Here is a 23,167-nt window from a genome sequence, read left to right as displayed (position 1 = left end):
TCCTTCCTGAGGATAGTTTGTAGTACTAGGTTTAATCAATAAAGGCAGGCTATACATGTCTATGGGCTATACCTAGGCAACATGAAAGACTGGAGACTAAACACTTTTCTTTTTGTGTATTTATTTGAAAAAAATAAATGCCCATGGGAAACAGACATACACACACTGAAAACATTACAGTTTTGGGTAGACCCTATACATTTGTTAGAGTGAAAAGCAAAGGAAGTCAAATGTGTCAACTGATTCAGGCATATCTTGAACGATAAAAACAGCCCCTCCCACCTTTAAGTTACTCCATGTCTGTACTTGAACCTCTTTGCGCAGCAGAGAGAACATTTTCTTTAAGCTCTTTAATACTTAACTAATACAGTATTAGAGAGTACTTTGTGCTAGACACTAGTGGAAAGAAATTACATTATTAGACTGACTTAGCCTAATACTCATCTATAGTATACTCAAAGGTGTCATCAATGGCTTCAGGCTCAAAGAGTTCTGTCTCAATGGGAGTGGGTGTTGTTGAACTGCTGTCCAGGTCATACCAAGAGTCGAACCAGGATGTGGTGGTCTCTGTTACTGGTTCAGTGGTGGTCGGTGGTAGCGTGGTGGTGGTGGTGGTGGTTGTTGTTGTGGTGGTGGTGCGTGCTATGTTCCTGCCGGCACCCCCCAGTCTCTGCTGACGCAGCCTGCGCAGACGCATGATGCGCAGCCGACGGAGACGCTCGCTCTGTGTGGGAGCGGGTCCCACATCGTTGGCCCCTGTGACCCTGCTGTTGCCTTGACTGGCGTCTATACTTACTGTTGGCTTAGCTGCTGGCTTAGGTATCAGAATGGGCCTATTGCCGTTGGTCTTCATGATCTGCTTGATGCGGTCCCAGTTGGATTTGGGCAGAGAGAAGCTGCAGGGGGTGGCAGACTTCTCATACCCCACCATGCAGAGACGCGTCTGCTGGGTGTAGCCGTCGGCCCGTGCTGTCACGCGGTACTCACCTGGGTTCAACAGCCGCCAGTAGTCTCCCGTGGAAGCTATAGTGTGGAAGATAGTAACAACACCAAATAATCAGGATGTGCGTGTATGAAGTCACAATTCTACAAGGCTTAGGGAAGAATTTCTTAGGCCTTTAAGCTCATCGCAAGATTTATTTTTATCATTCTTAACCATTGTTGCAAGTTAACTGGAGCTTTTGCCTGTTTAGTGCAAATAAAATGGCTTCATTCAGCAAAACAAAATGACCACAATAACCAGACCTAAAAACCAAAGAAAATGAGCCTTATTTCCTTGATTAAACTAACTTGAGCTGAATACTGTCAGTTAACAAGGTGCCCTTTAAAATGTTTATGGAGGTTTTGCATTGGAGTTGTTTTGACTCAGAAAAACCTCACATATATGGACATGTTAATTACCGGGTGACAAATTTTGTTCATATTGCTGCTGATTCTATTGCTGAGAGATAAAGCTCAGATAGCAGGCTTACCTGTCTTTATGTCATGCTTGATGCCTTCCACTGAAATAGTAGCATTTCCTATGGGGTTTCCCCTCATGTCTCGCACCATTCCCTTTATGCCTCGGTGTACCTGGGCAAGGAAATCATGTTGTGAAAATACAGTACATTTACATACCATAGACACATTCTTTTGCATAAAATAGACACATTCTTGGTCTGCATCAGTCTGTGTTATCATTGGAGTTATTTTAGGTTATGTATGCTGATTAGTATCTCTCTGGTGACAGTGCTTCCTATAAGAATTCAGCCAACAGTTCAACTGAACCGTCCTGTCTGTCGTAATAAATCAAGACTGTAACTGAATTAAGTCCTAAGAAGGAAGTGTAGGCATCTAAAAGTAACAAACATAGGATTCATATCAAATATAATACCATGGGCCTAGAGACTGATTTGTCTCATTTGATCACAATGTTTCAAATGTAAACTGATTAATTAGGTTGATATAATTGTTTTGTAGTGAAATTACATGCATTATGGAAATGCATGTATTAGTAGGAGTAGTGCAATTTAATTTAAATTGTATGTGGTGGCTTATATTTGTTTACCTGCTCTATGAAGGCCAGAAGAGACTCTCTGTTATTCTCCCATTCCTGGGGCAGCTCACTCTCATGGGGGAATTTATCACAGCCCAGGAAAACAGAAATCTCAAAGCAGTTGGTGTGCAGGTAGCTGAAGTCATTCATGCCTGCAAAAAACGAATCAAAGTATTTCCAACAACAATGACATAAACGATGACTAAGGTACATTAAGACAATGTGACAATCAAGTCTTTATTGTTGTCCCATTTTGTTCCCTGCTTTATTCTCTGTGTCACATTTTTACAACCCACTGCCCCCGAAACTCACTGCCCACGACGGGCTTCCAGCTGGCACGGTTGATGAAGCCCTGTCCACCAGTGATGTCATCTGTGTGGCAGGACCCGCGCTGCGTCTCGGTCATGGTCAGGTGGCTGTGGGCGTAGGTCATGGCCAGCCAGCGGAACATGTTCTCGTCCGCCGTCTCTCTCCATGCGCCCTCGTTCTGCCTTTGTATGCGCGCCCATGTTTCCTCGCTCATCTCGTGGTCGACGGTTGGTTGCCGTCGTCCTCCTCTGCCGAAGATCCTAGGGGGGCGCTGCATGTCATAGGGGTAGGTCACAATCTTCTCCCCACCCTGAAAGTTTGCTCCCAGCACGAAAGGGGTCCGTTCCATCCAAGAAATGATGGCACGGGTCTCCACAGCTGCCTGGGAAGGTGTGGACATGCTTTTATGAATATGTATGATATTATAATGTCTCTAATACCCTTACAACAACAACAACACATTACATTTATATAGCGCTTTTCTCGATACTCAAAGCACATGGATGGGGGTACCTCACTAGTAACCACCACCAATGTGTAGCACCCACCTGGGTGATGCACGGCAGCCATTATGCGCCAGAACGCTCACCACACACCAGCTTGAGGTGGAGAGTGAGGCAGTGAATGAGCCAATTACAGTGGAGGATGATTAGGGGGCCAGATTGAATGAGCCAGGTTGGGAATTTAGCCAGGACACCGGGGAACCCCCTACTCTTTGCGATAAGTGCCATGGGATCTTTAATGACCACAGTGAGTCAGGACCTCGGTTTAACGTCTCATCCGAAGGACGGCATCTCCTACAGTGCAGTGTCCCCGTCACGGCACTGGGGCATTGGGATCGATCTTTTTTTTTTTATGATATTGTTTCCTCATATGTTGCTGCTGGTATGCAGAATCCATACACTCCCTCACGGTCTTTAAGGTCTGCATCCCGATCACTTCTGATTATCCCACAGTCACGACTCAAAGAGGAGACCGTGCATTTGCCGTGGTTGCACCAAGACTTTATTCTCTCCCAATGGACCTCAGAAATGTACCAACCCTGACTGCTTTTAAATGTAGGCTTAAGAGACACTTTTTCCATTAGGCATTTGGCAACTGCTGATCCTGAAGTTGGGTTTGGAGGACAGTAAATTGTAATGTCTTTGTTTGTAATACTGTGTGTTTGTGTGTGTGTTTGGTGAGTTTCTCTTTTATTTCTTTTCTTTTATTTCTGTGTGAAGCACTTTGGTCTAATTAAATTAAACTTACTTACTTACATACTTACTAATAATACAGACAATTATTATATATTAGAGAATATTAGTATTAGACAGAGATCCTAAGAAATCCATTGAGATGTGCAAAGGATAACTACAATATCACAAGCAATCCTGCAATAGGATATGACTTTTACTGTGGTAAAGCAGGTAAAGTGCTGAAAACTGTTTTCAAGTTCATTTTCATGATCAGCTGTGCTGTTGTGCATACCTACCGAACCATTGGATGAGAGGAAGTTCTCTGGTAGTGGAATGTGGTGATTGGGCACAATGCGAGGAACCCAGCCTCGGTCCTCGGCCCCCCACAGAACACTATTAAGGTCTGGAAAGTTCTGAAAGATGTCATACCCTTCATCTGTCCAGTGCCCTAAGGCCCAGTTACCCATCTCAGAACCCTGAGGAGAAGAAAGATATACCCTAATACATTTAAAGGACCAACATAATCAGAAACATGTAATTTCTGCAGAGTATTTTCAAAAGCACTCATGGTCCAATTGATATTAGAACATTATGTGGTCTTGTTTTTTTCCAAGAGCCACAACATTGTCTTTGCCACCAGTATGTTTAACCAGTTTTTTTGTAGCCAGACCTTATGTCTCAAAGAGAACCTACCATCTCATAGGCCAGCTCATAGGCATCAGGGTTGAGTGAGGGCACCAGATGAATGCGCACTCCCTCCACTAGGCGGCGCACTCTGGGGTTGTCATCGTTATACTCTTTGCAGAGGAACTGCATTAGCAGTAGGATCAGCTCCCGGCCCAGAACTTCATTTCCATGGAGACCGGCTGTGTAGCGAAACTCAGGTTCACCTGTAGGTGAATAGAGACAGAGAGAGAAAGAGACATTCATCAGTCATCATTTTAATCACAATCACATCTCAGGGTTAGGCTTATGAGATCTGTTGCTTTATCATGTGGCTGCTGAAAACCTGTTTCGTGGTCCCCAGGGTTGTCTGTGATCTCCATCGCGTACATTTTCAGGCCCTGGGAGCTCTTGCCAATGTTATAAATTCTTGTGATGTTGGGACACTCTTCATTTACCACTTTCATCATCTGCAAGGAGGAGGAGACAGATATCATGTGAAGTGGAAAATAAATGTTCATAGACACTATATTTATAGCCCACTCCCAAAGATAATGCTCCATATATCCCAGGTTTGCCTGGGTGATATGGTAGGTTTTCGCTTGTGAAGACTTGTGGGAATGATGGTCTTACCTGCCTCATCTCCTTGTAGTTGTGGTGTCTGAAGTCCAAGTCATCTGTGCGGACAACCTCATTCTCACTGGTGTAGCTTTCTGTAGGAAAACACCACGTTTCTTAACTCCTAAGATGCTCTGTTATGCTTTAACTACATCGTATGTATTTACAATGTATTTGCAACATGAAGGTATTGAAAAAAGGATATTTCTATATTATCCCATTTTCGAAAAGAGTCGAAAGCAGCAGTTCTTACTGGGTAAAGGACAGCCCATCACCTCTATGCGCATGCACAGGCTGCCATTCCAGCTTTGTGGTAAGATGCGGATGTAGCGAGCCACCACAGGCCAGGCGAATTGAGTCAACACTGGGGTGTCTTTATCCACATTCCCGTAGAAAAGCTTTGAGGGGAGAGAGGGGGATCAACTTTTGGCTTCCTGAAGGAGCATTGTTCTGGAGCATTCTTTGTAAGTGAAGAACTCTGAGTACTGAGTTCTGCACAGTGACAAATCCAGTCATAACACTCCTTTACTGAAAATTGTACTGTGAATACATGAAAAGAGAAATGACAGATGACAGACATTACCAGTGGTGGTCTAGTTAGCTAGTGGGTATACTGTGATGTACGGTAGTCTAGTTAGCTGTGGGTATACTGTGACGTAGTCTAGTTAGCTGTAGTGGGTATAGCCTACTGTGACGTAGTCTAGTTAGCTGTAGTGGGTATAGACCCTTTCAACAATAAAAACAAAAACAATGCTTGAACGTTCTATTTGGGCCCCAATCTACTTCCTCTGCATTAAGATAACATATGGAATGTTAAAAAGGAAGTCTTGTGGGGCCAACTATGATGCTGATAATGGAACTCTCTTGAAAGGGTCTATACTTAACCTGGAAATCCAGGGTTCTCTTTGCTCAGCGATTGAGTCTGGCGATGAGTAATGATGCTCATTACCTATGCCCATGGACCCAAGCTGCACCAATCACATCGGTGTGTCTGATATAGGCGGGCCAGAGACGAGCTAAACAGATGATGACAGCGTTGCGACGTCGACGTCTGGATACATTGGTCGTATTGTTATCCAATTGCGTCGACGTCCAGAATCGGTCAGTAAACATTGGTCGAAGTGTTATCCAATTGCGTGCAGTGATATTTTCAAATGCATGCTTGGTACCGCCCCTCAAGATGACCAGGCTAGGGTATACTGTGATTAACCCCCAAATACCTATCCTTGCCTATTTTAAGTGGGTATACTGAGATGGTGATGCTTTTGAAGTGGGTATAGGCTACTGTGTAGTCTACACCACTGGACATAACCTAGAAATGTTGTGGTTATCATATTGAGACTGGCCCACATCACTGGATTACTCAGATGAATGGTTTCTAAGCTCACCCATTCCGCATAGCCATCATGAAGCACTGTCCATTCCCGAGTATCATTGCTGAAGGCCACAAAGTAGGCGGAAACAAAATCCTCACTAAATGGAAAAGGGAGGGAAAAAATGTCTCACAAGAAGTCGTATAAAGAATTTCAATCAGATAAATTGGACGGCATTAAATCCAGATTTTTATGATGGCCGCTGGATGCCCTGTTTCAGTCAGGGTAAAATAATAGTTTGCCATACTGCTCTGACATCGGAATATTCAGCGCAGAGTGAGTCCTTACTGAAGGTCAGAGTTCCTGCCCTGCGTGATGACCCCTGTGAACTCCACCTCCCTTCTGGCGTCCATCTGAATCCAGTGCTGCTTCTCATCAGGGTCGGCACACCACGCTCCGCCATATGGAGTGTCCTCCTCATCATTGCCTGACCTCTTCAAAGACAACAAACGCCCACACAATAACAAGCTGTGCTATGTGGTTGACGCAAATGGAATTGCTGTACACGGAGAATGGCACATCCTTGGGCTGTGTCTTACCTAATCACAGTAAACCACAGACCAAAAACCACAGTATATAGATGTGTCAGTCATTGTGAACTGTGTTTTGTCAGTGCGTCAGCACAGAGGATTTATTGTTCTGTGAGAAATCTGACAAACCTGCATATTGAGGCGGCCTCTCTGGGCGTTAAAGCCATAGTGTGACATGGAAGAGGCCAAGATCTGATCGTCCTCCACTTTATGTGACTCCATGCCAAGAGGAGGGCATTCTGGGGTGTGAAGAAGAGACACTGGCATTAGTGCGACACATTTTCTTAGTAGACGTGTCAGATGTTGTTCACTTAACACTCATCTTCATAGGTTTTTTGTTTCTTGTGTTCTATATGTGTGAAGGCATTAATCAGTGTAACATAGATGTATCAATGTTTGCATATAGATTTGTTGTGCTGTAACACTCCTTATGCAATCATGAAAACAAGAAACTGGTTTGAGTTTGCTGTTGAAGCAATGTGAGTTAAAGTCACAGCAGAGAGAAGACTGGAATGGGAGCCAGTTGTGAGTCAGCTTGTTCCAGAAACTCTCTGTGGTAAATCTCCAAGTCCCGTAATCTTATCCAAAAGCTCCTCTGCTAGTGGAAAATAAACATGGAGTTGTGTTGCTTGGGTTCTCCAGTGTCCTGCGGAATTCTCTAAAAAAGGATTCCTTTTGTTCAAAGGAACAAATGAACATTTCTCAAGCCAAACTGCTGGAGAGTTGAGTAACATACTGCTAAAAGTTCTTAGAGCAGAGAATGGTATATCCGAAGGTATGTGCAAAGTGGGTCAGTGGATTTCTGTTAAAGGGAAAGGGCCCTGGTTGCTATGTTTGGAAAAGAAGGAAGGGGCATACAGCAGTAAAGATAAAAAGAGGCCATTAGACATTTTAAGAGCATTACTCTTTGGTTCGACATAGACGGGGGTCTGCTTTCGTCTCTCCTCTTCCTCCTCCTCCCACTTCTTCTTCTCCCTTTCAGCTGGTGTGCAGAGAGAGAGAGAGAGAGAGAGAGAGAGAGAGAGAGAGAGAGAAAGAAAGAAGGAAATTGAGCTTTTATGCTTTGCATGTCTCCACACAGCATAACACTTTTAATATGCGGACCATTTCCATGATCTCATTTCCGGTTAAATGCACAACAAATAATAATAATAAAAAAAATGCTTAACATTCCAAAAACAACAAATAAAGGCTATAGATGCCACATAGTCTTGTGCAATTGTATATCATTATGGAACAGAGTGTTGGAAATATTGAAGAAATAACATAGACTGTCTATAAAACTTACTTGTAGAGTAAGATATGGAGGTAAAATAGTAACAGTATATGGTCCTCTTAACAGTTGTAAAATTAAAAGAAAAATCAGAACAGTGCCAAGGTGGCCCCCCAAATATATTCGGCTTTCTAAGGTTTCGGAATCGCTACATGGAAACAGCTGTTTTTTTAAACTTCTGTTCCTTTCCCCCCTTTTCCCTCCTATTTGGCCGTGCAAGTGGAGCACATCCACTACCCCCACCCCACAACCTCAAGCCAGCTCCTTTCTCTCCAATCTCCGTCGGGAGCTCCACCAAACCAGATATTTCCTCCAGCTTCCTCTAGGTCCCACACAACCAGTCCGTCCACATCCCAGTGGGTCAGTTCTGACCCGTTAAATCTCTCCTCACTCAGCTCTCTAACCCAGTGTTTCTCTCACTGTATGCTGTATAAACAAAGCACACAGCGCCATGTGGCCCCAGCGTGACAGGCCAGCCCATAATGTGAGTTAAGGAGCCTCCAAATGACCATGGCCACAGAGCTTCACAATGACTCAGGCACCCTCTGAAGAATAGAGGGAAACCACTCAAGGTGCAGTTATGGGAGCCATAAAAAGAAGTGTGGCGCTAAGGCTTTTTCTTTTGCTGGCTGACAGAAGGATTTAAAAGTGATTTAAGGCCCCAGTAGTGGCGCAACTGGCTGGAGCACCTGCACCATATGCCGGCGACCCAGGTTCGATTACCGCCCGTGGTCCTTTCCGGATCCCACCCCGACTCTCTCTCCCACTCACTTCCTGTCAATCTCCACTATCCTATCTAATTCTATCTAAAGGCATAAAAAGCCCAAAAAATATATATATATAAAAAAAAAAGTGATTTAAAACCTCTTTCCTCCTTCTCCTTCCGTGCCTTCTCCATCTCCTCCTCCAGCTTCTTTGTAGCCACTGTTGAAATGAGAGAAAGCAAATCAAAAACACTTTCAAAAAAGGCTATATAATCATGAAAATTTTAGGTATGATTTTATATGATTGAATTAAAGTGATTGAGCACATACGGTCAACATAGTCGTATTCCTCATACCAAGGGATAGCAACTGATGGGGCTACTGTCTCTTCTAGTGGGAAGACATGATGAATATGTGTGTTACAGGGATAAGATACAGCACATAATCATTTTCAATAGCAATTCTGCAGTTAGAGCACACAGCATCAGTCATAACCATTGATAGTCTCCTTAACTGTTGACTTAACTGTTGATCTAAAGAAGGCCTCATGGCCGAAACGTTATCCAATAAAATATACATATATTGTCAACTATTGACTTTTAACAAATGCATGCCTACTGATAAACTGATCTTGAAGTGCTCAAACAGTGTGCCCTCTTTTAGATCAAATTATGACCGCTGCTAGCGAAGCTAGCGAAGTGGTCATATAGGGATTGCCAAAGTTTTTTTTTTTCCCCCGTCATCTACTTCCTGAATTTTTGGTCAACGATAGCCGGGACACCGAACCACCGGGGCACATGAAATTTGGTGGGTATGTAGCCCCACTAGACTTTTACGGAAAAATTATTTTGTTTCGTCCCTGGGGGCCATTCCCCCCCCCCGTGCTGGGCCCCCCGAACCGCAAAAAAGCAGTTTTTCCTAAATAACTACCTGAACCGTGGCACTGAGGATGAAGAATCTTTTATGGTATGTTGGTCTCAAGGGCCTACATCAATCTGGCCCATAATCACTCATTTGTGATTTGCACCCCCCCGGTAAAAAATGAAAATGCAATATTATTCTGCTTTAATCGCCCCTATCTTCAGTTACGATGTTCAGAACTGCACCAAATTGTATGTGTATGATTGACCTGGCATTCTCTGGGGGTATGCCAAGTTTCGTAGAATTTCATCCATGGGGGGGTCTAAAAAAAATTAGGTTATGTGTACATTTAGTGACTGTACACTCATTGGCCTGTAGATGGCGGTGCACACATATACACATGCACACACACACAGGCACCCACATATATATATGAATGACAAATTCAGTAGGATTAAAAGAAAGCCAAAATAAATATTCATCATCATCATCATGGCTGCATTTCCAGTATTGGCGATAAGTAGTCGTTTGTCCACTAGATGGCGCATCGTTGCAGTGAGACGTAATTTTGTTGGAAGTTAAAAGTGGGTTGGAAAAACATTGGACGCTTCCTACAAGGACTGTAGTTTACCGGATGATGGTCACATGAAATGTAATTCCCATTTCTTCTTGAAGCCGAAATAAATCTGAGGATGTTTATCGGACATGCTTGGTTTTTACTGAAGGTATGTTAATCTTATATTATTACACGGCTCTTCAGAGTGCTGCAGAATGCTCCATTCACTTGAATGGGCCTTCCCAACGTTCGGCGGTCTGCTAATTCTCCATAATAGACCGTTGCTAAGTATAACAGACCGCTGTCAAGGAAAATGGGCTTTGTGCTTCTATTTCACGGCTTTCATATCACTACGCAAGGACTGGAACTTTATTCAAAAGTGAAAGCAGACGGTTGATCAGCTGTGTTCTAAAGAATGTTTGATTTAAGTTCAGCGTGTGCTGTTGCAAACTATTTGTTTCTCACCAAAAACCACGATGAAACGGTAACAAATAGGCTATAGCCTAGGCTATGTAGGCTAAAGAGTCACATCGTGGAGAGTTTATTGTTTCGTTTTGGCAAGTAGCCGTGTAATAAGCGGGATAATGTATAGAACGCAGGTCTTTATTGGAAAAATAAGTCCCTTCAGGGCGGAACAAGATCCCTCCGCTGCGCGTCGGGGTCCAGTTCGCCCTGTCGGGACTTATTTTCCCAATAAAGACCAGCGTTCTATACATTATCCCTTACATATCAATAAGGACCTAGGTAATGTTACCGTTAGCGTTGGTTGAGTGATGGAGGCCAATTTGATTGATTGCATTTGTAGAAAACTATAAATGCGGTTATACCAAGCAAATTGATAGCAGCACTGTAATTGTATCTTTCGACTGTCATTTGTTGCAAGTGCTACAAAAATCATTCTGTGCAATGGAAGATTTACCAACGTTACACCGGTCTGATACAGTTTTGCCTATACATGCGTGAGACTGAGACGCCTGTTTATTTTGTTTTAAGTGCGTGCAGGGTGTGAGAGGGGAATCGATGTGCTTTGATTCCAGCTTGGTAGTTGTAGTCTGTGAAATTAAAAAGCACGTGTGTGAAGTATCCAAACAATGACAAAAATAATTCAGTGGAAATGCATGGATTCCAGTTGCTGCTACTGGAAGAAACTGGAATCCATGCATTTCCACTGAATTATTTTTGGAATCTGATCCCTTATCATACCTGTTCATTCTTACTTGTTGCTCAACTTATCGTGACTAAATTCAAGATGGCTGCAAACGCTAAACTTCGTGAAGATACTGTCTGTATAAATCGTCTTGTAAGTAAACTACCAGTGCTTTTTCAAAGTTCTCAATGTCTCGTTTTAAATGTCAGGGCCCTCGGAAGTCTACCAATGAAGTGTGGAGATACATTGAGCCTCGTAAATGGGTGTAAAACAGTGATTTATTTGCATGGCTAGCCCGATGCCGAAGCACCACTATTGAAAAAGCTGTTGGTAGCATCGGCTAACTAGCGCCAGATTTTGGAGTGCAGGGGACAAGCCGAGATGGGCTATGAGACATACGTTCACACTCGGTATCATGTTTCAATACACTTTAGGTCAATATCACACCTGAATTCTCCTTTAAGCTACTGTGTAGTGGGTCCCATTTAGAAGTGGCTATAGGCCTACTCCATTCGCGCTTTCCTTGACTCATGGAGCTGCGTGAATTTTATTACAACTTTTCGCCACGATATGGCAGTTTAAGTCCGCTTGATACTGTAATGCGTAAGCCATTGGTTTCCAAAGGAGATTTTATTTGTGTCGCCAGCATAGCCTATTGACAATTTATGTTGTAAATAGGCCTACCTTATAAGCCTACCTGTAGCTTAGGGAAGCTAACAGCTTTCTATTAGGATCTAGTTTGTTAGTTACAGTTTTGTCATAACTCCCTGATGCATTTTTGCATTTAGAATAGCCAGAGCGTGGATATCTCAATCGGAAAATGAAACAATATCGGGTGCCTATGGACAAGGCTGGGTGAACCCAGCCTGACCTGCCCGCTATTTATTTTTTGATTTGTGAAAGCCAGACTAGCCATGGACTAGCAATTTTTTTATTGGTGAAAGCCAGACTAGCCATGGACCTCAGTTACACAATGCAAGGGAACATGAATCAGCCTATATTTGCACGAACAATAACGGACAACAGCTCTTCAACTTTGGCCCGTTAAAATGTGTATGAACAGTCTAGCGACGCATTTCATCATGTCAGTTATTTGCACCACTGGTTAGATGTAAAACAGCATTTTGTTTCAGACTACTGTTACTTAATTTGTGCATTAACAATAACGTTTCAGACTACTGTTACTTAATTTGTGCATTGACAATAAAGTATTACATGAACTAAAGATGACTAAAATCTTATGTAGAAGAAGAAACATTCACAAAAAATCCATCCATCCAAAAATTACCTTTGTTTTTGATAGCTGTTGAAAACGGCATGGAACTGACAGAGATGTTTTTGTTTATAAATAAATAAATAAATAAATAACATTATGCTGATACCTTTTGCTTTTCCCAAATACAAATGGATGCAAATTGCAATGGATGAACTGTGATGAACTGTCCTACTTGTGATTGTTTAGAGATTTTAAAGGTTTTTTAACAATGCTACATCTTCTTTGGCTATTCTACAATCTATTCACCTTTTCAGCACCAGTAGGCTACTTTCTGTGCAGCCGTACACACACACTCAGGCATGCCAAACAAGCATACACAAAAGTTTCAAGAGTGGGGGATGGAGTAAAATATGGAGACAAATTGAAGTGTGATTTATTTTTGCGGAACGGATGTACAGGACTGAGCGGCGGTCATATTTTCTCCCTCATTTCATATCTAGTTTAACAACATTCCCTGTAAGAGCCCATGCATGTTATTGTTTACCTGGTATAGGTAAATATATGCTTGGATCCTCTGTGATTGTCTCTTCTTTGCCTTTAGGTCGTAGATCAGGCTCTGTTACCTCATCTGAAACAAAACAGAGTGCTCAGGGAACAGTGGACTTGCGTCACTTTACCTATAAGGTATACAGGAAGGAACCTTCATGAGGAACACAGCTCCTATTCACGCACACATTTTTTTCAGATAAGAATCAACATTCCTCAACAATAGTTAAGAACAAATTGAGCAAAGATAGACAATGCACTGTTGAAGCATGTTGATGCTAGTGCTATGACGCAATTTGATGCTAACATAACAGGATGAACAATGAGAGATCAGATCGGAATTTAAGGTGATTAAGCCTCTATTTACATTTGTCTCCTTTAGACTGATACCATATTAAAAAAACATGAATTCATATATTAAAAAATAATCACATTATTTTGACATCTAAGTCTGTATGTATTCCAGAGGGTGTCCCAGTTATCAGTACCCTGCTATGTGAGGGATTTCTTTATCGGCGGGGTCAGACTATCTCTACCTTCAACCCTTTTCAATTATGGGGGGAAAATGAGAGGCCAAAGTCAGGATCAAAGGAGGACCCCAACCCAGGAGACACTCATGCACCCCTCCCCAACACACACACACACACTCACAGACACACACAAACAGACACACACACGCACGCACACTCACTCACTCACTGTCTCTCATCTGATCTCTCAAGTGCCAGCAGTGAGCTTCAAGAGTGGTTTAGATTCCTCCTGCCTCATTCCTTACATAGCAGGGCACTGATAACTGGGCTAGCATGCAGTAGCCTGAAAGTTGTGGGTTCAATTCCCAGCTTCTACCCATTGTGCCCTTGAGCAAGGCACTTAACCCCAAGTTGCTCCGGGGACAATGTAATCCCTTATAATATATACATAGTTGACATATGTAAGTCACTTGGGACAACGATGTCTGCTAAATGAATAAATCTAAAATGTAAATGTGCATGCAGGGGAAAACAGTTCTGGCCATTATATTATATTTACAAATTTATGAGCACATGGGATAATATGTTTATTTATGTTTTCTTTTAAAGAATAATGTCTAATAGTACTATTTTTGCATGCCATTCTATAATGCCATACCATAATCATATGAACATAATGCATTGGTATAGAAAATAAGTCCAAATATTGTGGCCAAATTTTAGCAATGTCCAAATATTCCAAACTAACTGCACCCTAAACTAAGCTATGACATTTTGTAGCTAAATCAGTTTTTTTTCTCAACAAAAACATTTTTTTCTGGCTTCGTGCAATTACTGACGCATCTAGAAAAATATTGTTTGTTTCCACAGTGCCAGCATAAAATGACTGTAGATGTTAACAGGTTTCAAATAGGTCCTTGCTAAAGTCAAGTGTTGGCATTGGTATGAAGTGTTACAACATTAAATGTCCCATCAACAGCTGAATGGAACAGATCCTAAGCAATGGACTTTTGGATAGTTTCTTAAAGAATGTATTCTAGTTAACAGTGTTAAGTTGAGTTTACGAGCAGTTAAGCACTACTCTAGTTCAACTTAAAAAGAACACTGATCAAATGAGGGCCAAAAGAGAAGGAAGTGCGTAATTTTGCGGAAATAACCTATCTGTGTCCGCTATCCACATGTCCCCCTCAAAGAATATTATGATTACGACCTTGATTCAGATCCGGCTGGAAAGTTCCGTCCACAAAGGGAGGCCAATGGTAAAAGTCATGACCAATCACTGTATCTCCATATTTTCTATCTCAAACAAGGGAGATGTTTCAGAGAGATCCTTAAGTGTTGGAGAGACCTGAGGTGTCCTTACCGTGGCCTGGTTGCACAGGTTGCCTCCCGTCAGTGTTCTCTGGGGAAACAGGCAACACTACAAGAGGAGGAAAAAAAGCCCTTGTCAGTCACATAATAACATTCTGTTTAGAATGGCATACAAACTGAGATGTTCCATTAAAGATACACCCATGCACTGTGGTTCAACTGGCCACAGCATCTGTATCCACAACTACCCACAGTGATCCGGCCTCAGTTGCAATCCACGGTCATCCCACCATCTTTCTCTCCCACTCACTTACTGTCACTCTTAACTGTTCTATCTGAATAAAAGCAAAACCCCAAAAATATACTACTACTGTAATATAGACGATATAGGTCTTTATTAAAATGGCTGGCCGATACAGTGCTGGGTTACTTGCTGCACCTAATCCACATTACAGTAATACAGATGCAACAGAGTGGCAGCAATACCAGTATTTCTTAGTTGTACAGGCATCCCTCACATCAAACGCTTTTGATTTATCGTTACTCATAACCGCATGACAACAGGACTTGTTTGTGCAGACATTCCCATAAAAAAAATCTAATTCCTGAAGCCTATAGGGTGCATCTCTTTTAGCAATAATCTCATACATAATTGCAATGATTGCACCAATAAACTTTCATGTTGAAGAAAGCAGTCAACCTCCGTGTGAAATAATTTTGAATTGTCTATGGTGAAACCCACAGGTGAAGAACTGTGGAGGAACTTATAATTGATTTCTTTGTGACGGTGAAATGCGACTGACAAACATGAGCAAAATGGTTAGCGCACCTGCAGCTGTTGAAATTTGTACTTACCATCACCCCAGCCAAGCTCCCGAAGTAGCGTCTCCTCTTCCTCCTCCATTGTAGGTTTCCTTGGTGTGGCCTTCTCTTCCTTTGGCTTGGATTTTGGAGTAGACTTTGGAGCCTTAGGCTTCTTGGTGGGTTTTGGTTTCTTGGTGGGTTTAGGTGCCTTGGGTTTCTTGGTGGGTTTTGGTGCCTTGGGTTTCTTGGTTGGTTTGGGTGCTTTAGGTTTTTTGGATGGCTTGGGGGCTTTTGGCTTCTTGGGCTTGGACTCTTTTGGGTTTTCTGAAATAAGAGATGAGGGAAAATGCAACACTTTAAAAAAACATATGATTTTTTTTTTTTTTTTGTTTACAGCACACACTGCAACATATCTGTTATTTTTCATGTTGTGGCATACGTTCCATTTAGTAATTTCATGTTGTGTTTCCAACTTTTTCTGGTTAATTCCATGTTCAGGTGTCTTTCTTTATAAGCTAAACATGAACCAAAGACTTATTTGTCTGAATTTTGCTTTTTGCTTCATTAGTTCTGACCACTGAATGAGCGTTTCTGTGTTTCAAGCTTTATAAATGTGTCGTGGAAGCCTTATGTAACTCACTGCACAGCTTGCCAGTGACCTCGGCACAGGGCTGTGTTGCATTAGGCAACAGCTCAAGTGCATGTCAATGCCTTAAGCAAACCTCTGATGCTGTCTGCCTTCTAACAAGTCACACACTTTTTAGCAGAGACAACGCTGAATACACTGATTCTTTTGTTGCAGCTCCCTCATGGCACATTGGAAACAGTGACGAGCATGTTGACGTTGCTTTACATTCATGTTCAGACAGAGCTAGTCCCTGCCAATTAACCACTCAGCTCAGGCCAAGCAAAGGCTAAGCAATCTACAACTATATGCGGCAGAAAAGAAGAACATCATGAATGCTATATAGCCTAATACATAGCATACAGATTTCATCAGCCAGGTGCTACATCACATTGCATGTCTGCTTTATACATTGTTCATATAACCATAGTTATGTAAGTAAGTAATACGCTGTACACACTGTATACACTGTAACTAAAAACTCCACTGGCAGTAAAAGGTTGCATAAATTCAAAGCATGGAGCATTTCTGTCCAAAAATGAGGTCAACTGATACAACAGAAATCTACTTTCACCTGCATTTCCCAAGGGAGCTATTTTTCCATCCCTACCTAAAGTGGTTCCTGTGATTCTTGGATAACATTGTTTCATCCCCTATTTTGTTATAGAGAATTTAACTTGCTTTACACTGTGGAAAATTGTATTAGTCTGGGCAGCCTTAAAAAAACCTAGACACCGATGTTACATGCTCTTAACATGAATTGGGCTTAGCCACAGCTGAGTGCCAAAATATGTCATCTGACCCGTATTTTTTAATCACAAACAGATAAATAACATGTGATGCCTCTTGCTCTGCATTCTCTTCATTAAAAGCAAGAGTGAGTATTTATGTCTTGGACACGTTCAGACTGTTTTCATTATATTCTAGTGCTTTGATAATGGTGCAAGGAAACATCTGCAACATATTAAACATGTGGGCTTGAGGAGAGGGGGGTGGGGGGGTAGATAACACGTTGCACCACACAGATGATTTAGAGAATTCCACACAGGGTGCGCTTTACGGAAGACAGCACAGTATTTGATTACATACATGTCTTCCTCTGCTGTGAAGAGAAGACAACCTATAAAAAACAAATCACCTCACAAATGAATCACTTATGCCCTACATACCACACAATTACTCACACAACTTCTACAATCTTTTTTTCCACCAAGCCATGAACTAGTATATAACAAATGTGCAATTAAAAGTGATGGTTCCAAATGGAATCCATCTCCACAACAAACAATTGTGAAATCCTCTGCCTGGAGACAAAAACACTAGCTAGCTGTATTCACTTCAGTGCAAACCAAATGTTTGGTCTGAGGAGTTCTCCTATACTGCGCAGCTTCAAACCACAACCTACTCCTTCATTACAGCAAGACAGAGAGGAGGGGAGGTGGAGGAAGGGGAAGCAAGAGAGACCTCTTTTGGGCATATGTGCGTGTGCGTGTGTGTGTGTGTGTGTGTGCGTGTGTGCGTGTGTGCGTGTGGTGTGTGTGTGGTGTGTGTGTGTGCGTGCGTGCGTGCGTGTGTGTGTGTGTGGTATTCCTGTACTCCTGTCTATAGCATCCAGCTGTGTTTTCCATTCCACTCCTTCAGTATACCCAACAGTGATTTCTTTCCCAAATGGGGTCCCTAGTCCTGTTGGAGCGTGTTTTAACAGATCAAGGTGGAAGGAGACGCTAACTCAGCGTGGTCTGGTGTAGTGTGACTGGGCTAGACCACTCTGACCACACTGATAAGGCCTTGGATGGGGAGACTCACTGACAGAGTGCAGCTGTGCTTATAGGGCTCGCTGCCAATGATTCTCACCACTGTCATGGAAACACAAAGACTAGACGCACCATTTGCACAGCCTCTTTTCAAGCAAAATAAGATTGTAGAGTCTAATTGGATCATTATTACAATTATGGCAGTTTGATGGTAAAATCGTGTGATATTTGTACATTTGCACGTCATACAATATGGTAATTTCACTTTACCCAGCATTAAAGGAAAGCTCTCCTGTCTAGAACACGATGCTTATTTGCATATGAACTTTAACAGTAATGACCTTCACCTGCAGGGTCCTCCTGTGGGGATCTCTTGGCCCTCAGGGCATGTTTGATGTCGTTCATCTCAACAGCGGGGCTGTCCATCAGAGTCCACTCTGCCTCTCTTCTCTGCACCCCTGTAATTTTCTCGGCAGGCGAGTCATTGTGCTGAATCAGAGCTCGTCTGGCCGTCTCCTCGTCTGTCTGCTCTTCCGCGCCGGCAGCGATCCAGCCGAGAGCGAGCAGGGAGGCCAGGAACGCCAGTGGCAGCTCCGCACGCATCCTCGTCTCGTTGTGATGCTGTGTTATCGCCGAGACAGGAGACAGAGCTGAGGTGTGTCTCACGCAGGATCTGAAAGCGTTCCTGGACAAGTCCTTCAACTCCCTCGGTAAGGGCAACAATAAGACCTCCTACAGGTTTAAAAACAAGCACTTGGGGGAAAAAAGGTGGTTGAAAAACAGATGGTTGGTGTGAGATTGCTTCAAACAAATGTCAAAGTAAAAAAAAAGGTTTTGGTCTTTAAAAGCTGGCTAAGGACAAATATTTGTCTTTGCCGTTTCTTGTTTGTCTGAGAGTAAACACTACAAAGTCAAAGTTACGAAAATCCTGAAAAGTTGTGCAGCAGAGATGGACAGAGTGACTGCAGGAGAAACTGGAAGCCCCTACAGTCAGCCTCAATCTCTCCTGCGTGTTTCTTTTAAGAGGCTCCTTCACAGTAGAATTCCTCTGACATCCCCCTTTTAAGATGGGAGGGAAAAGAAATCACCCAAAACGTCACATTCCAGGGGAGGGGACAACAAAGAGGCAGAAAAGTAGAGAGGAGAGAGAGGGGGGAGAGAGAGAGACAGAGAGAGAGAGAGGGGAAGAGAGAGACAGAAAGACAGAGAGAAGAGGGGGGGTAGATAGATAGACAGAGAGAGAGACTTCTCTCATTTTATTTCAAACATGAGAGCAGATTGTACTACTGTATCCAGTGACTTCCAGTCAAAGCTATAAAGTCAGCTACAGAGCATTGTTTAAGAGAGCAAATGCTCCAGGACATCAACATTTTGAAGGGCCAGTGAAGATCCTCCTTACTCTATTACCCAAATATAAATAACCAGAGCCTGGTGTTCTAACTGGTGTAGTAACTGAACTGTGTAAAAACATCCATAAAACCCATCAAAATACAGTACTCTTGCGAGCCAGATTTGGAAAAAAATAGTGAGACAGACAGACACACACCAGTTAAATGTGAGATATGGTTCAGACACATTTCAAGTTCAGGCTCTTCATGATTAAGCTGGAGGAGGGAATGCATGCAATGTGGTTTTCCACTATGTCAAACAAAATCAGATGTTGGTATATTTTAAGGGGTTTTAATATGGTGCCACATACTGGTGAATCAGCACACCAGACACTTAGCCAGAGCCATAGCTTTTTCAGAGTCACACACTACAAAGGATTTCTCCAATCAAAAACTTTCACATTATTTTTTACTAATAATGTCCCCCTCTAATTCTTCCTGCTTACAGCTGTTCTCTCCCTTGTTGAAACAAAAAGATAATGCAATCAGTGATGTCATATCACTGACTCATCTCTTGAGAGGGGCCAGCATTATGTGAACAAAAATAACAAAAGTGACTCATAGCTAGTTCTTCAGAGAATTTCAAATTGAGAAGAGGTGTAGATTTCCATCACAATTAGCTTGCATACGGCTATTGCTCTACGTTGAATATGTCATGAGTTCACAGCTGGCAACCAAACATTCTCATTTTTATTACTGACTTTGTTGCAAACAACAAATGTATTCAGCTGCTTTCTATAGCTTCTGCATTTTTACATAAAAAATGGCAAAGAGCAACTGTTTTTTTTTTCAGCACCATGTTACCGTATATCAACACACCAGTTAAAACTCTAGAGTATATGAATAATAAAAAAACTTCATCTGTTAAGTAATTCTTTGTTAATTCTTTGAATACATACCATTTCATAAATCAATCCCTATTATTAGAGACTTCAGTTATGTTGGTGTCTGGATACCCAAAAAGAAGGTTACTATTGACGAGTAGACATCTGAAGATAACATAAACCATGTGTTTGATTGCACACAGCTGTGAGCCTCCTGGGATTGTCTGGACCTCACTCAAACATGTTTTGCTCTAAAGCTTGCCTCTCCAACCAGGCCAGGAAACCATTCAAACGCTGGCCCAACACATTTGCCAATGATATCCTGTCTGCAGGTCTATAAGTATAAGTATATATACTCTTGATCCCGTGAGGGAAATTTGGTCTCTGCATTTATCCCAATCCGTGAATTAGTGAAACACACACAGCACACAGTGAGGTGAAGCACACACTAATCCCAGCGCAGTGAACTGCCTGTATCAACAGCAGCGCTCGGGGAGCAGTGAGGGGTTAGGTGCCTTGCTCAAGGGCACTTCAGCCGTGCCTACTGGTCGGGGTTCAAACCGGCAACCCTCCGGTTACAGGTCCAAAGTGCTAACCAGTAGGCCACAGCTGCCCCACTGCCATGCATCTTTTTGATGTTCCCTTTTCTTTTTGAAATTACATTACATTAGCATGCCTTCAGTTAAAATGATCAAATGTATTGTCATCCTTTGGCCTTTGTTAAGTACTCTATTTAGCGTTGCAGTAGATTTGTAATTTGTTTGCTCCTCTATCTACCACAAATTCAAATAATGAATCTCAACAGATGAAACTTAGTGCATGAGAAGACATATTGAGGAGTCATTGCATTACAGGTTTATTTTTATTTTAATCATCACATTATGAAAATATTTGCAGTATTTGAGACTGTATAAAATAAAGCAACATGTTCTTTAAAGCAGAACTCAAGATATGTACAATTCAATCTGTCATTACATAAATATTAATGAAACAAGAAACTGTTCTTAAAATACATTATATTAACAATAATATTCTTCATATAATTAATCTTATCCACATGTTTTCGTCGAGGTAATAGTAGCCTTATCAATTACTTTGATGTATGATCTGGCATTACAATGAAGTTGAATACGCATGGTGGTTGTAAATTTGCGTAAGAAACGGTGGCTGTGAGAACACAAATGGACTAGACTCATGACACTGGAACCTACTCATGGTCATGTTGGACGGACACACGGGATATGTTAGATACTGTAGGCCATACTGGTCGTGATCTTCAAGTCTTTGACCCTCTCGTTCCTTCTTCCACTTTGTGCGCCGATTCTGAAACCACACCTTGACCTGCGTCTCAGACAGATTCAAGGCCTTCGCGATTCCAAAGCGTTCAAACACGGAAAGATAGTGACTGTTTCTGAAACTGTGCTCCAAAATACGCAACTGTTCTAGAGTGAACGCCGTCCGAATGCGTCTTGCTTTGGCTTTGGACTTGGGCTGCTCAGAGAGGGTTGGCAGTTCATCACCTGCAGTCGCACCTGTCACTTGTGTCCGGTCCGTCTCTTCACCGCTGGATGCGTGCAACGTTCCTTCCTCCTCATCTCCAGTCGATTCATATTCTGAAATGAAGCGTACAACATGTAAGACACAAGCTAAAAGTAGCCTACATGGGTGTGACTATGTCCAAAATATAATCCCCTAATGATCATACATCATGCAAAATAGGCCTTACCATATTTGTGCGCCAAGAAGTCATTGTGAGATGGAGCACCGTGAGTTACATTCCCGGTGAATTTAACTGGGTCAAGAATATCTGTCACAGAGAAAGAGGTGAGGGTGCTCTGTGGCATTTTCCTGTTTTCCTGATACATCATGAAATTTCCTCTCAGACACAACCTTCGGGGCCACCAGCCTGTCTTGTTTAGAGGCCTTGCGCACTTGTCTCCTTTTATATATAACTGCCAGCACACGACGCTCACGCTTGTAAAATTAACATTTTTAAAAGACACTCAAAGGCAGTTGTGGGTCTGTGATGACAATACAAGGTACTGGGCTCTTCCTCATAAATGCGTTACCTCACACAAAGTACACACGTCTTGCGCAGGGACTCCCGCGTTGACACTTGCACATGCAAATGCGTGTCCCAGCGGGTGTGTCGGAGTCTTAGTTATTTATTGCAGTGCATCTGGTTAAAATGTGCCCTTTTCTTTAGAAACTTGTATTTTTTTGTTTTAACTCATGTCGTTATTTGCAATTGTGTGATTTTTACGCCACTAGAGCACGTCAACTGCACTTGTGATGCAAATTAATCGACTCACAAGAGAAAGTAAAACGTGTCGTTTGCTTACTATGCGATTTTTCAAAAGGAAATAATATGTAGGCCTATAATTTAAGCCTTAAATCGCGACACGCTTCGTTAGAATCTATTTTGAAAGAAGAACATTTGGTTGTTTCTAGCGAATGACCTTCATCAGGAAACAATTTTAAGAGTTGAGAATGGGATTGCAGCAAAATTAGGACTATTGAATTCAACATTGAGTTTGCAAGAAAGTTACATAATGTTTTTTTTTCCTTTTTTTTTTCAAAATGCCAACTTATAGCCTAAATATTTTTTATATCCTTTGACATGTCTTCTGCAATGAAAAATATGATATTCTTTCAGTAAGTTGTCTTGTTAAACCACAGAAACCATATTGTACAGCTTTTATAGTCAAAACTCATATTATCATATTATCAACTTCAGCATCACCCATACCCACCCATACCCTATGTATAATAGTTTTGACACTATGAAAGTGATAATAGTTTTGACACTGAAAGTGATAATAGTTTTGACACTATGAAAGTGATGTTCATGTGGTGGCAGCCAGGTCATGACTGATGCCCCGTCCCCACACAGGGGCAGAGGGCAGCTTGTAAATAATCCCTGAAGCCCCTGGAGGTGGCCGTCGGTGGCAGATGCCAGTCCTCACACATGCTATAGCACCA

At 42.2% G+C, this 23,167-nt stretch overlaps 2 protein-coding genes across 3 annotated transcripts; both read right to left on the bottom strand.

Moving 5' to 3' along the window:
• Positions 1 to 101: 101 nt before the first annotated feature.
• Positions 102 to 18,978, bottom strand: aebp1a (AE binding protein 1a). Of its 2 annotated transcripts, none has more exons than XM_042079850.1 (19): positions 18,315 to 18,978; positions 15,646 to 15,918; positions 14,843 to 14,899; positions 13,008 to 13,091; positions 9,014 to 9,073; positions 8,844 to 8,903; positions 7,611 to 7,688; positions 6,836 to 6,945; positions 6,465 to 6,610; positions 6,192 to 6,276; positions 5,057 to 5,201; positions 4,819 to 4,898; positions 4,532 to 4,655; positions 4,216 to 4,412; positions 3,819 to 3,998; positions 2,348 to 2,726; positions 2,048 to 2,187; positions 1,473 to 1,572; positions 102 to 1,023 (listed from the first exon to the last, which is right to left on the bottom strand). In XM_042079850.1, the coding sequence occupies exons 1-19, from the start codon at positions 18,574 to 18,576 to the stop codon at positions 434 to 436; spliced, it is 3,150 nt and encodes a 1,049-aa protein (XP_041935784.1). In that variant the 5' UTR covers positions 18,577 to 18,978; the 3' UTR covers positions 102 to 433. The 2 variants fall into 2 exon arrangements, with proteins under 2 accessions (XP_041935784.1, XP_041935785.1); XM_042079851.1 differs by having other exon boundaries at positions 18,321 to 18,978.
• A 2,320-nt stretch (positions 18,979 to 21,298) lies between these two features.
• pnx (posterior neuron-specific homeobox) lies at positions 21,299 to 22,050 on the bottom strand. The gene is made up of 2 exons (XM_042081645.1): positions 21,912 to 22,050; positions 21,299 to 21,798 (listed from the first exon to the last, which is right to left on the bottom strand). The coding sequence occupies exons 1-2, from the start codon at positions 22,048 to 22,050 to the stop codon at positions 21,299 to 21,301; spliced, it is 639 nt and encodes a 212-aa protein (XP_041937579.1).
• Between the last annotated feature and the right edge of the window lie 1,117 nt (positions 22,051 to 23,167).

Source organism: Alosa sapidissima, chromosome 23, assembly GCF_018492685.1.
Source record: "Alosa sapidissima isolate fAloSap1 chromosome 23, fAloSap1.pri, whole genome shotgun sequence".
NCBI classification, from domain to species: Eukaryota; Metazoa; Chordata; class Actinopteri; order Clupeiformes; family Clupeidae; genus Alosa; species Alosa sapidissima.
This window is presented reverse-complemented; position numbering and strand designations above follow the sequence as displayed.